Genomic DNA, 14329 nt, shown 5'->3' with positions numbered 1-14329 from the left:
GTCCAGCGGCTCATCCTCGTCGCGTGGAAGTGTCCAGCGGCGGCCAGACACCGTGAACGCGCGACGACGAACCGAGACGTGCACGGGAAAAACCGGAGGATGCGGAGAAAAATCCACGCGTCCACGGCAGCCAGGGACGCAGTTCCGTCCCTCCGATTGAGGAGGTCGGTAGGGGAACGGGGAAGGATGGCGATGACGGAGGGTGGGGGGAGGGGGCGGGGGAGGGGAGGGGAGGGGGGGTTACCCGTGGCGATCAGCGAGTTGACGAGCGTGAAGTTCTGGTCGGCGCCGATCAGCGAGCAGGGAAAGACGACGCTGTGGAAGGGGACGTTGTCCTTGGCCATGAAGTTGTAGAGCGTCACCTGCAAGGTGGGGCGGTGGCAGAGGGGGGTAGCAGGGGGTCGTGGGTTCAATGCCGACCACTGACGCCTGCTGTATTTTGCGCGTCTCTCTCTCCACCGTGGTCGCGTCGATTTTTCCCCGGGTCCTCAGTTCCTCGCTACCGCGTCCTGCCACCCCTCCCCACCCCCCTCCCCCGCCAACCACCCCCCCACCCACCCGGCCCCCCCCCCACCACCCGGCCCCCCCCCCCACGCCTCGCTCACCTCGTCGGGGTTTTTCCACCAGCGCTCCCAGTGCGGTGTGTAGTTCGCCGTGATGGAGAGGTATCCGATGGGCGCGTCGAACCACACGTAGAACACCTGCGAGCGGCCGGCAAGGGTGGCGGCACGGTGGGTGCAGCCCGTGGGCGCGGCGCCGGGGGTGGGCGGTTAGGGAGGTACGGGGAACCGGGGACAGGTGCAGCTTCATCGTGAAAATAAATCAACTTCATTACGACTACCACTTGTCTTTGTGTAACATAGACAAGTGTGGAGGGTTAGGGGTCGTGTTCAGACGGGAGCTAGCAAACACGACTCAGCATGGAGTTAGGGGGATAAGGTTAATGGGATGTCGATGAGATTTGGGGATAAGAGGCAGGGGTAGGCATCAGAGGATAGAGGCCGGGGTAGGATCAGGGGATAGAGGGAGGGGTAGGCATCAGGGGATAGAGGCCGAGTGTTTGGGTTGCGGGGTCAAGGCGGGGTCAAGGCAGGGTCAAGGCAGGGTCAAGGCAGGGTTACAACATCGGGAGGTGGGGGGGGAGGATTTAGTTCTGTGGCAGGGGTAGTGAGAGATGGGGGTGGGAGTCACGTGGAGGGTACGCTAGCGGGTGGCCACCCCCACCCACCCCCCACCCACCCACCCCCCACCCACCCCCACCACCCCCCACCCAGCCCCCACCTTGTCAGTGAAGCCCTCGAGTGGCACCGGCGTGCCCCACTGAAGGTCCCGGGTGATGCAGCGTGGCTTGAGGCCGTCGCGCACCCAGCAGCGTGTGATGAGCCGGGCGTTGGCCGTCCAGTCGCCGCCCGCCCACGCCCCCTCCAGCCACGCCTGCAGCGGAGCCTCCAGCTGGGAGGGCGGCGGGGGGGGGGGGGAGGAGGGGGGGACGGGGGGGGGGGAGAACACGCAGAGAGTAAAGCTCAGGGATGATACTGATGGGAGGGAGGGGGGGAAGGGGGGACGGGGGGGAGGGGGGGAAGGAAGGAGGGAGGGGGGGAGGGGGGGAGGGAGGGAGGGGGGGAGGGAGGGAGGGAGGGAGGGGGGGAGGGAGGGGGGGAGGGAGGGAGGGAGGGGGGGAGGGGGGAGGGAGGGAGGGGGGGAGGGAGGGAGAAGGGAGGAGAGAGGAAGGGAGGGAGGTGGGAGCATGAGGGAGAGGGGAGGGGGGAGGGGGGGGAGAGGAAGGGAGGGGGGAGAGAGGGATGGAGGTGGGAGCATGAGGGAGGAGGGAGGGGGGAGGGGGGTGTGTCACCTTGGGGAGGTTGAGGAAGAGGTGCTCTGACGACTTGACCACTGGCGTGTCCCTGCAGATCTTGCACTGCGGGTTCTGGCGGGGCGAGGGGAGACCGTCGTCGTTACACGCGGGGCCAGGCACTCGCACGTCTGGGCAGTTCGGAAAAATCACACCGGCCCCCCCCCCCGCCCCCCAGGCCCCCCCTACTCCCTACGCCCCCCCACCCCCCAGGCCCCCACCCCCCAGGCCCCCACCCCCCAGGCCCCCACCCCCCAGGCCCCCCACCCGCGCACCTTGAGCTCGACGGCGTTGATGAGGCGCCCACACTTGTCACACTGGTCCCCGCGGGCGTCGCCGTAGCCGCACAGGGGGCAGGTGCCCTCGACGAAGCGGTCGGCCAGGAAGCGAGAGCAACGCTCGCAGTGCAGCTGCTCCACCGTGTCGGTGAGCAGGAAGCCACGCTCACGCACACGCCAGAATATGTCCTGCGCGATCCTGCGGTGAGGGCGGGGTGGGGGGAGGGAGGGAGGGAACATCGGAGTGGGAAGCGCAGAGAGGGGGCAGACGCAATAGTTGGGGTGAACAGAGGGCGCGGCAGGCGTCACAGGCCGCGTGTAGGCCTGCCGGGGGGAGAGCGAGAGGCGGACTCAACAGTGAAACGCGGCGGAGGTGAAGGACAGCGCGGAAGAGAGTCGGGTGCGAGGAGGTGCTAGGAGGTAAGCGATGTGAAGAGGTGTAACAGGAGGCACGAGGTGGCACGAGGAGGTGGCGACGGAGGTCAGGGGCGGACGCGCGACGACCCACTGGGTCTGCAGCGCCGTGGTCGTCCGGCCGAAGTAGTCGAAGGAGATGCCGAACCATCGGTAGACATCGGCGTGCAGCGCGTGGTACTTGTCGCAGATCTCCCGCGGGCTCAGCCCCTCCTCCACGGCCTTGGTCTCGGTGGCCGTGCCGTACTCGTCCGTGCCGCACACGTACAGCGTGTTCCGGCCACGCAGGCGGCAGTACCTGGTCGCGCCCGGCGTCGGCGCGGTATTATTGTTATTATTATCGTGATCGCGATCACGGTGATCGTCATTGTCACCGCCATGATCGACATCATCGCCATCATCGTCACCATCATCATCATCATTGGGCGACCAATATCATCCACAAATCTGGCTGTCGCCTGATGAAGCTCGTTGTAATTACTGGTGAAATGTCGTACTCAAGATTGTAAATGTTGTGAATGTGTTCTCCAACACACCGGCGGTGCTGTAACAGTAACGAATTGGCACGTTCTGTTTACGTGACAAAACTTACTGGTTGGCTGTCGGGTGGTGGCGGGTTTAACGACACTTTTATATTTACGCGATCCAACCCAAAAAAATATATATTATGGATCATCGTCGTCATTCTCACCACCCTCGTCAACACCATCATCATTATCAATCGGGTGTATTACTGTCACAGCTATTATTATGGAGTTTGTTTTTAACCTGTAATTGTGTAACGCTTTGATGTTAAAACTTCTTAACACCTTTCTATTGCCATAAAGGGTAAAACCTATTTTTATATTTTGATACTGGCAAGGGGGGTCCCGTGATGCGCTTTGATGTTGCCTGCCGGCCGATTCGCCCCCTTTGACAAAGAGCTTCTTGGCCCGTCGGATTTCTCCAGGGTGAATGTTCTGATGCCGGAAGGTCACCGTGCAAAGACGTCGGCGCTCAGCACGCAGCCGATGATGTTGCCGAGGTGCGGCACGTTGTTGACGTACGGCAGAGCGCTCGTGATCAGAATGTTCTTCTCGCCCTTTTGCGGCAGACTGGGGAACACACAAGGACAAAAGGTCACCCGTGTAGCCTTCCACGGACTGTTGGGGTAAAGTGATGTTAGCGAGCAGCACCTATGAAGGCCGGAGAGGCAAACTCAGGTGAGGGTCACAAAGACAAAGGTCACCCGCGTAGCCTGTAACAGACTTTGAAGGTCGGCACGACACTCGCACACAACAACAACCAACATTCGCCATTAAGTGGCAGTGACGTCACAATGGCGCTTGTGCCAGGCTATGTGCACGTTAAGGCCACGTGAAGTGTCGAACCCCCGCTGGCAGGAGGTCACAGGGCAGACCCAGGTGCCATGGATCGACACACACACACACTCACATACACACCACACTGACACACTCACATACTCACAAAAGACAGATTGCCCGTATAGCCTTTACAGACTGTTGGGCAAGTGCTGTTAGCGAGCAGCACCTATGAAGGCCAGAACATAACACGAGGGGGTGGGTGACCAACACCACGCCCGGCCGCCTTTGTTTCCCTAGTGGTGATGTTTACACATTGCACCAGGTGCTCATGGGGCCGACTCTTCCTTGGGGAGGCCCAGGATGGGTTCAAATAATCGTCACCGGTGTTGGCCGTGAGCGGAAATCGAACTTGGGTAACAAGGTTCATCGCGCAGCGCACTAACCACGACACTACCGCTCCCCACACACGCACACAAAAAATCCCCCATATAGCCTTAACAAGACTGTAGGATCCATACTCTGTAGGAGCAAGTGCTGTTAGCGAGCACCAATAAAGGCTGGCACGGCACACGAGGGGGTGGGTGGCCAACACCGCGCCCGGCCGCCTTTGTCTCCCCAGTGGCGATGTTTACTACACACCGCACCAGGTACTCACTTGAGGCTGAGACGACCTAGGGGAGGCCCAGGACCGGTTCAGATAATCGTCACACACATACTGACACACACACACTCGCACACACAAACGCGATTCCAGTGGAAACCGCGCAGCACGCTCTCTAGACCGCCGTCTGGCGCTCGCTCACATGGGGTGAGTGGCGACTCGCGGTTTGGGCAGCCCCGCGTAGCCCTGCAGGAACGCCTCCCTTGCCCTGCTCGCCTCCTCGTCGCTCACTTCCTGCGTGGCCTCCGGGGCCCCTTCCAGGGGCAACTGCGGGGTCATCTTGCTCTGATTCTGCGGCTCCTACGCCCCACACAGAGACGAAGATCCCCCCCCCCCACCCCCCGTATAGCCTCAGCAGACGTTCGGGGCAAGTGCTGTTCGCGAGTTGCACTCGTGTGTGTATGTACGTACGTAGGCAACCGTGTTAATCGGAGGTGCAGGGGAAGGACAACAAACGAAATCCAAAAAGCAGTTTAACACGTAGGCTTTCGCGACCAGCCGACTAGTAAGGGTTGTCACGTAAACAGAACGTGGCCAATTCGTTACTTGTACAGCACTAACCGGTTGTGTGTTGGAGAGCAAATCCACAACATTTACAATCCGAGTCCTCGGAAAAATGTTGTGGATCTGCTCTCCGACACACCGATTAGTGCTGTACTAGTAACGAACTGGCACGTTCTGTTCACGTGACAAACCTTGCTAATTGGCTGTGTCGAGTGGTGGCGGGTTTAACGACACATTTATATATTTACATAATCTAACACAAAAAAACTAATTTAATGGACAAAAAACAGTTCTTAAGAAATTAATTTTAAATCTGGATTTAAAAGTGCATAGCTCCAGTGGCATCCTGGGTGGGTGGCCAACACCACGTACGGCAGCCTTCGTCGTCCCCAGTGCTGATGTTTACACACCGCACCAGGAACTAATTAAAGGCTGAGTTCACCTAGTGGAGGCCCGGAACAGCTTCAGATATTCATCACCGATCTCGGCCGTGAGCGGGAACCAAACTCGGGTCGCCAGCTCCACATCGCAGTATATGTGTGTGTGTGTGGAGTTTGTCTTGTTCATTTTACACCACCGCTTCCCCCAAAGTTGAACCATAACACACAATCACACTACGAGTGCTGCCATCAGTCAAACTGTACTGACCGGCACGGTGAAATATGGTCAACAGTCCCCTCCCCACACATCCCCCCCCCCAACTCCCAACTCCAATAACACATTCGGCCCCGAGTAAGGTAAATGTTCACAAACCCCCGTGGTCTAATTCACACCGCTCCAACCCCAAGTGGAGGCCAACTCTAAAGCGGCGCTCAACCCCAGCACGAGACTTTTAAATCTCGGCAGCAGCAGCCCCGCCCACCGCCGGCTCATTCACCGCGGCTTTTCCGAGGTGCAGGACGTGCCCGGGCGCCCGCGGCGACGGCCGCTGCCGCGGGCGCTTCGAGATCCAGTCGCCGCAGGCGGCCGCCGGCCCGGAGTCGAACTTCCGCGCGGCGACGTCGGAGGTCTCCCGCAGGCGCGGGTGCGACGTGACGGCGTGAAACCACGCCCGCAGCCTCGTCACGGAGTCCGCTTCCTCCGCTGGGGGTTAGATGACGATAGAGGTCAGGCCTTTGTGAGGCCGGTGCCTCGCAGCTCCAGGGGGACCTGGGTTCCACTCCCGACTCGGGACGGCCTTGCCGTGTGGCCGTTTGCATGCTACACGCATGCATGCATGTTGGACGCCTTTCGCACCTTACGTAGCCAACCGTGCTAACGGGAGGTGCGGTGCGAGAGTGTGTAAAGCGGGGTGCGAGTGTGGAGTTGCTATGTTCTCTCCCCCTGTTCTGCAGTGCGAGTGTGTGAGAGTGTACGAGAGTGAGCGTGAGTGTGTATTAGAGTTTGTATTCTCTTTCCCTGTTCAGCATGGGTTGGCTCCAGTTGCCTCTCATAGCTAAATAAACAATGTCACTGGTACTGGCCAAACAACACCCCCAATTGTTGAAAAAAAAAATACCTGCGATTACTCGGTTACAGCTGCTTTTCGTGCGAAAGAGATTGAACGATGCCGAGTGAACGTAGGTGCGGTGCAGCTACGGGCGGCAGCGTGAGTTGCAGTGGCGAGGCCTGACCTAGCGGAAGGACACGATCGCTAAACACGGGGAAGAGCGTTGACCAGAATACAAGATCGGCCAGGCTTGGCTTCGTCTGCACACGCACAACGGAAACACACGCAGGAAAAACAAACGCACGTCCTCCATGAATAAGCGCGCGCACACACACGTGAATACAACGACAAAGACACACACACACATGTGAATACAATGACAAAGACACACACACACACACGTGAATACAACAACAATGACACACACACATGTGAATACAATGACAAAGACACACACATGTGAATACAGCGACAATAACACACATGTGAATACAACAACAATGACACACACACGTGAATACAATGACAGACACATACACACATGTGAATACAATGACAAAGACACACACACACATGTGAATACAATGACAGACACACACACACATGTGAATACAACAACAAAGACACACACGTGAATACAACAACAAAGACACACACACACACATGTGAATACAACAACATAGACACACACACGTGAATACAATGACAAAGACACACACATGTGAATACAATGACAAAGACACACACACATGTGAATACAATGACAGACACACACACACATGTGAATACAACAACAAAGACACACACACATGTGAATACAACAACAAAGACACACACACGTGAATACAATGACAAAGACACACACACATGTGAATACAACAAAGACACACACACACATGTGAATACAGCGACAAAGACACACACACATGTGAATACAACAACAAAGACACACACACATGTGAATACAATGACAGACACACACACACATGTGAATACAACAACAAAGACACACACACACACACATGTGAATACAACGACAAAGACACACACACACACACGTGAATACAACAACAAAGACACACACACATGTGAATACAACAACAAAGACACACACACACATGTGAATACAACAACAAACACACACACACATGTGAATACAACAACAAAGACACACACACATGTGAATACAACAACAAAGACCCCCCCTACCCCCACCAATAAACTTATCAAGTGCTGTTAGCGTGTGGCACCACCTACGAAGGCCGGCACGGCACACGAGGGGGTGGGTGGCACAGCAACCACGCCTGGCCGCCTTTGTCTCCCCAGTGGCGATGTTTACACATCGCACCCAGGTACTCATTTGAGGCTCAGTCGACCTACATGTGAATACAGACGCGTACAAATACCCATCCACAAATAAATTCGAAGACAAAGATCACCGGAGCAACGTGGGAAAGTGCTGTCGAAAGCGATACAATTACCGTGACGATTGTCCGAACCGGTCCTGGGCCTCGCTCTAGGTCGACTCGGCCTCAAATGAGTACCTGGGCGCAGCGCGTGAACATCGCCACTGCGGTGACGAAGGCGACCGGGCGTGGTGCCGGCCACTCCGCCCCCCCCTTGCCTCCGTAAGTGCTGCTCGCTAACGGCACTCGCGCAACCGTCGGTGGGAGCTATACGGGGGGGGGGGGGGGGGTCTTTGTTGTTATTGGTTTTGCCGTCTGCGCGTGCACTCCGCACCCCCAAGAGAAAGTCTCCCTCGCTTGAGCGGAGCGCGCCGTCCATCTGGCGCAGGCGATCCATCGCGGCCTCCTGGGTGCCGGCCAGCTCCGCGCCAGTGCGGTCCTTCGCCAGCGTCACGTGCAGCAATGCCAGCGTCGCCGGCTGCGAGCACGGACGCACGCAGGCTTAAGTTCAGTCTTTTAGCGCCATCGGTAGCAATCGTATCGGTTCGGCACCCAACGCGGACAAATCTCTCGGTGGTGAAATATAAAAGTCGAGCCGCGCGCCTTCGGAAGAAGCCCTTTCCAGAGAGAGATTGAAAACTCTTTTTTTTAAACTGCTTTTTGCACCTCCAATTAGCGCGGTTGGCTACAGAGGTTATGAAACAAGTTCAACATACGTACTACACTATACACACCAGTACCATACACTGCATTGATATACACTACACGTACTACCCTATGCACTACACTATACACTACACACTATGGACGTGCCCCGCCGCTGGCGCCTTGGCCGCCCCTCGACCGGTCGTGGACGCGCTCCATGCGCGGTTTCAACGTCCGCGCGTTGCCCCATCGACGCCGTTGTGGCTGCAAGCGAGCCGGATTCAACGGTTCGTTTTCCGTGACGTTTGTGGGATGGATCACCAATCCGAGAAACACGACCGTCTGCGGATCGATCGCCCATCGACGAGCCGGCCACGCACCAGGCGTGAACGACTGCAAGTTCACGACGTCGGAGTTGGACGGCACCGGCGGCGACGATGACGCGGGCGCAGCCGCGGGCTAGACAACAGCGACCTAGGATGCCGAATCGCCCCGGTAACGCGACCGATCCCATGAGATCTCGGAATCATCCCGTAACCCGAATGATCTCATGAGATCTCGGAATCGCCCGGTAACGCGACTGATCTCATGAGATCTCGGAATCGCCCCGGTAACGCGACTGATCTCATGAGATCTCGGAATCGCCCCAGTAACGCGACTGATCTCATGAGATCTCGGAATCGCCCCGGTAACGCGACCGATCGAATGAGATCTCGGAAGCAAATCAGGGCCGAGACTGGACAGTGATCAGATGGGACGACCGCCACGCATGGCGGGTGATTTTACAGGTTGCAGCCCTATTGTGGTCGGGGCCGCACAGTGTACTTATGTTCTCCATCTATGGCTCCCCGGCCTCCACGAACCTGCACTGACCAGCCTGAAGTACGGTCAAATAACGAACGACCCGCACGGCGTGGGCAGGCCGTCATCCAGCAGTGGATGGACAAACAGGGCTGTACACCCGTGTGTGAAAGAGATCTGAGGTCAGAGTTCAATCACGTGCAACAAATCTCTCTCACCTCCAGCTCGGCGTGCTCCCACTCCAGACACTGATCGGTCTCCGTGCCCAGCTCCTGCCCAGTGCTCTCGAACATGTACCTGTGGAAAATAAAACCACACACAGACGCACACACACACAGAATAAAATAAACAAGGAAGGAGAATCAAGGCTATGCGTGGATTACGCAACTCGTTCCAACGTGCGTTTGTCCTCACAGGTAATTGAACCCCTTTCCCGGGAGAAAAATTTAAACTTAATCGGTACCGAGGCTCCCACAAGTCCATACGGGAGGGCGTGCGACACAGTTTGGCGCCGGCTATCTATCGTAGAGTGCGGCCGACGTGTCGCTCCGGGTCTCTGCGGTGAGCAACGACGTCTTTAAAAACAACGGCGCCGCTACCACGCCTCTCGAAATAAAATGAACGCCGAGCCGCTTGCGGCGTTCCGAGATTCAGAGGTGAACGGGACAACGGAAACCCCGCGACTTGCAGGCACATCCCGGAGCGGGAAAGGGTCCATTGGCGACACTGACGGCAGGGCCCCGCGCCCGGGGCGAAGGAAACGGTACGTCCCAAAGAAACACTCTCACGATAATATTTGTCGCGAAAGCCAACTGCGACTACTACCCGCTAAAACTGGGGAGGGTAAATTACTCCAGAAAGACAACGGCCCTCATCTGGCGCGCAGGTCTGAGGCGGTGAGGCGGTGAAGCGGTGAGGGTGACTCTGGTGAGGGTGACTGGTGAGGTGGTGAGGTGGTGAGGGTGACCGGTGAGGTGGTGAGGGTGACCGGTGAGGTGGTGAGGGTGGCTCTGGTGAGGTGGTGCGGCAGTGAGGTGGTGAGAGTGACTCTGGTGAGGGTGACTGGTGAGGCGGTGAGGGTGACTCTGGTGAGGTGGCGAGGGTGACTCTGGTGAGGTGGTGAGGGTGACTCTGGTGAGGTGGTGAGGGTGACTGGTGAGGCGGTGAGGATGACTCTGGTGAGGTGGTGAGGGTGGCTCTGGTGAGGTGGTGCGGCAGTGAGGTGGTGAGAGTGACTCTGGTGAGGGTGACTGGTGAGGCGGTGAGGGTGACTCTGGTGAGGTGGCGAGGGTGACTCTGGTGAGGTGGTGAGGGTGACTCTGGTGAGGTGGTGAGGGTGACTGGTGAGGCGGTGAGGATGACTCTGGTGAGGTGGTGAGGGTGACTGGTGAGGCGGTGAGGGTGACTCTGGTGAGGTGGTGAGGGTGACTCTGGTGAGGTGGTGAGGGTGACTGGTGAGGCGGTGAGGATGACTCTGGTGAGGTGGTGAGGGTGGCTCTGGTGAGGTGGTGAGGCAGTGAGGTGGTGAGGGTGACTCTGGTGAGGGTGACTCTGGTGAGGGTGACTCTGGTGAGGTGGTGAGGGTGACTCTGGCTCGCCGCACCTGCAGATGGCGTTGGTCGAGAAGAGCACCGTGCCGCTGGGCAGCTGAAGGGCGGGCAGCTTCGACCAGGAGGGTAGCACAGGCGGCCACACTGAGGGTGGGGGAGGGGAACCAACAGCGGTAGAGGCATGAGCTCCATGAGGACGGTGAACAACAGTCAAGGCGAGACCGACGTTACATTCAACCGGCAATAGTTGTTACTTATCGGTTAACAAGAACTAACCGTCGATGACGATGATGATGTATGTTGAACTCCTTTCGCACCGTACGTAGGCCTAAACCGTGCTAATCGGAGGTGTGTGTATGTGGTGGAAGGATAGCAATGACAACCGCGAGGGCAATATCACGATCTATTTATACACAGCCGCTTGGTAGCGACTGGCAGAATTCAGATGAAAGAGTGTTCCATCTGTAGAGCACGGAGTCAAACGCGCAGGCACATCGATTTGAGCATCGCGTTTGTTGACGTTTCGGCACAACGAAGTTGAGGAGGCAGCAAGAACCACAGACGTGAAAGGTTTCGGTTAAAACTTCCTCGAAAACCCACGGGGGGAGCCTGCGGGGGTCTCCGCGTCGCTCAGTTTCGCGAGAGCACGGGGAGGGGACAGGGACCCCCCCCCCCCCTCAACGATAGGAGCAGCAGCAGTCAGACACCAGCAGCAGACACCAGCAGCAGTCAGACACCAGCAGCAGTCAGACAGCAGAAGCAGTCAGACACAGACAACAGGAGCAGCAACAGTCAGACACAGACATCAGGAGCAGCAGCAGTCATACACAGACAGCAGGAGCAGCAACAGTCAGACACAGACATCAGGAGCAGCAACAGTCATACACAGACAGCAGGAGCAGCAACAGTCAGACACAGACATCAGGAGCAGCAACAGTCATACACAGACAACAGCAGCAGCAGCCATAGTTTTCATAGTTTAATTTATTTTGGTATAGCCCTGTGAGCCATTCGGCTCTTGAATCGGGTGCAACCGCAACAAACAAAAAACATGAACAAGAAAACATCTTAAAGTGACTTTGTGTCACTGTGTAAACAGAAAATCCAGGAAAAAACATCAAAATATTCCTGAAATAGCACCGTACACCAACGCTGTGTGCAAAAATCCCAGTGGGATGCAAGTCAAACAACAACAAGAAAACTTAGATTTAGGCCATCAGTCTAACTCCGTACTACAACAAACAAAAACATGGCCAAACCAAAAAACTTTTAGAAATCACCAAAATAAAGCCACAAATGCAATGTAACAGTGATCATAGGAACTGTAACCGAATTTTTAACAATAAACTACATAAATAATATGTAACACCAAACCCTAGAGGCACAGCTGGCTGCATGAGTCACTCCACAACAACAGAAGCATCAGTCGGAGTATCAACATGTTTTAATGCACCTTTAAGATCAGCACACTAAATCAAAATACAGATAATAATTTGCAGCGGTCATCCGGAGCGAAACATTTTATTTTAGGCCACTGAATAGCAGCGGCAGCTAGGGGTGTACAACTCCTCTAGAGCAGTTTTAAGAGAAGATCTCATAGGTAGCTATTCAAGTTGCAGTTTATTGACAATAGCATTCCAGACCCTGGAGGCATCAATAGCAAAGGCCCTTCCTCCAGTTTTTGTACGGCAATAGGGAATGTGAAGCTGGTAAATGAGCGAAGACCTGAGGTCAAATTTGTTCTTTGAAACAGAGAGGAGATCCAGCAGGTAGTCTGCGGATTTTTTTTGTAAGTACATCGTGAATAAATAAGATCTGGTGCACAAGCCGTCGAACATTAAGAGATGTTAAGTTTGACCCAATGTAGAGATCACAGTGGTGAGTCCTATATGGGCAGTTCAATGCAAATCTTAAGGCCGAGTGATAGATGGAATCAAGCTTCTTCAGTACAGTACTTGGGGCTGATTTATACACGATGTCAAAGTAGTCAAGTAGAGGCAGTATGGTAGCTTTTATAAATTCCAAACGGAACATAGGGGGGAAGCAGTGCTTGTGTCGATACAGAAAAACAATTTTTATTTTTGTCTTTTTACCAATATAATCAATGTGATCTTCAAAATTCAGTTTTGAATCCAGGATGACCCCAAGATACTTATAGAACTTGACTTGCTCTATTTGATCATTATTTAAGGAATGTAATTTGGGAAAAATAACTTCCTGCTTTAGTCTGGGTGAGAAGCATAGCACCTTGGTTTTGGAGGTATTTAGGACTAGTTTAAGAGCAACTAGCTGATGTTGTAGTTTGTTGAAATCACCCTGGAGCTTAGCAATCACGTCATCTGGAGAGCGGCCAGCAGTAATCAGTATCGTGTCATCTGCAAAAAGATTTACCCTGGAATGATCCAGGTCAGTGCCCGAGTCATTGACATAGAGAGATAATAAGAGGGGGCCGAGGATGGAACCCTGTGGAACCCCTTTTGTTATCTTAACACTGTTTGACCTCCAACCATCTGTGAATACAGTTTGGGTGCGAGAAAAGAGGTAATTTTTTAACCATTTTACTGTGTTTTTGGAAAAACCGAGGCAACTTAGTTTACTAAGCAGGGTGTTGTGTTCTACTGTATCAAAAGCTTTGGACAGGTCTAGAAAAAGACAGGCACAGTACTGCTTATTATCAAGGCTACTGTAAATTTGATTCAGAGAGTCTAATGCAGCAGATGTGGTGCTGTATTTTTTTCGGAACCCAGATTGTTTTAGATGTAATAGATTGTTGGTGGACAGGAAACTGCTAAATTTCGATTTAAAGCTTTCGTGACTGCAATGATTCATCTTCTTTGGTTCTTTCGGTAAAGTCACGTAGAATGAGAATAAAATAATAAATTGATAAAATAAAATAACACAATAATATTCTCACGGCGTTTCGGCCACAACACAAGCGGCCTTCATCAGGTGAAGGGGGCAAGACTGTCTGGTAGGACAGTCTCGCCCTTCTCATTCTACGTGACTTTACCGAAAGAACCAAAGAAGAGGAAACTGCTAATTTGGTAGTTCAATAATTTTTCAAAAATTTCCATCAGTGGGGACAAAATTGAGATAGGTCGGTAGTTATTGGGATCATCTTTAGGGCCCCCTTTGTGAAGTGGACGGACATAGGAATGTTTCCATTCTAGAGGAACTGATGCTTCTTTGATGGACAGGTTGAAATTATGGGCTATAGGTGAAGGGGCGAGACTGTCTGGTAGGACAGCGCTGGAGTGGTACCAGACAGTCTCGCCCCTTCACCTGATGAAGGCCGCTTGTGTTGTGGCCGAAACGTCGTGAGAATATTATTGTGTTATTTTAATTTATCAATTTATTATTTTATTCTCATTCTACGTGACTTTACCGAAAGAACCAAATAAGATGAATCATTGCAGTCACGAAAGCTTTAAATCGAAATTTATGGGCTATAGGTTTGTATATTAGGTGACCAACAGTTTGTAGAG

The 14329-nt window shown here is 54.5% G+C and overlaps 1 protein-coding gene across 1 annotated transcript in view; it reads right to left on the bottom strand.

Moving 5' to 3' along the window:
• Positions 1-14329, bottom strand: part of MARS1 (methionyl-tRNA synthetase 1) — a 28038-nt gene that overhangs the window by 10963 nt on the left and 2746 nt on the right. Inside the window, exons 2-14 of the mRNA XM_076052559.1 lie at positions 10898-10988; positions 9513-9591; positions 8183-8326; positions 6627-6702; positions 5891-6096; positions 4652-4809; positions 3522-3638; positions 2639-2842; positions 2128-2329; positions 1853-1927; positions 1282-1452; positions 606-701; positions 245-362 (exon numbers count right to left, since the gene is read on the bottom strand). Of these exons, the coding sequence (XP_075908674.1) occupies positions 245-362; positions 606-701; positions 1282-1452; positions 1853-1927; positions 2128-2329; positions 2639-2842; positions 3522-3638; positions 4652-4809; positions 5891-6096; positions 6627-6702; positions 8183-8326; positions 9513-9591; positions 10898-10988 (1737 nt within the window). The remainder of the gene's footprint in view (positions 1-244; positions 363-605; positions 702-1281; positions 1453-1852; positions 1928-2127; positions 2330-2638; positions 2843-3521; positions 3639-4651; positions 4810-5890; positions 6097-6626; positions 6703-8182; positions 8327-9512; positions 9592-10897; positions 10989-14329) is intronic.

The sequence above is a fragment of the Petromyzon marinus genome, chromosome 56, assembly GCF_048934315.1.
Source record: "Petromyzon marinus isolate PM22_M1 ecotype Great Lakes invasive population chromosome 56, UKy_Petmar_22M1.pri1.0, whole genome shotgun sequence".
Classification (NCBI taxonomy): domain Eukaryota; kingdom Metazoa; phylum Chordata; class Hyperoartia; order Petromyzontiformes; family Petromyzontidae; genus Petromyzon; species Petromyzon marinus.
The sequence above is the reverse complement of the archived record's forward strand: the minus strand, read 5'-3'. Positions and strand labels throughout refer to the sequence as shown.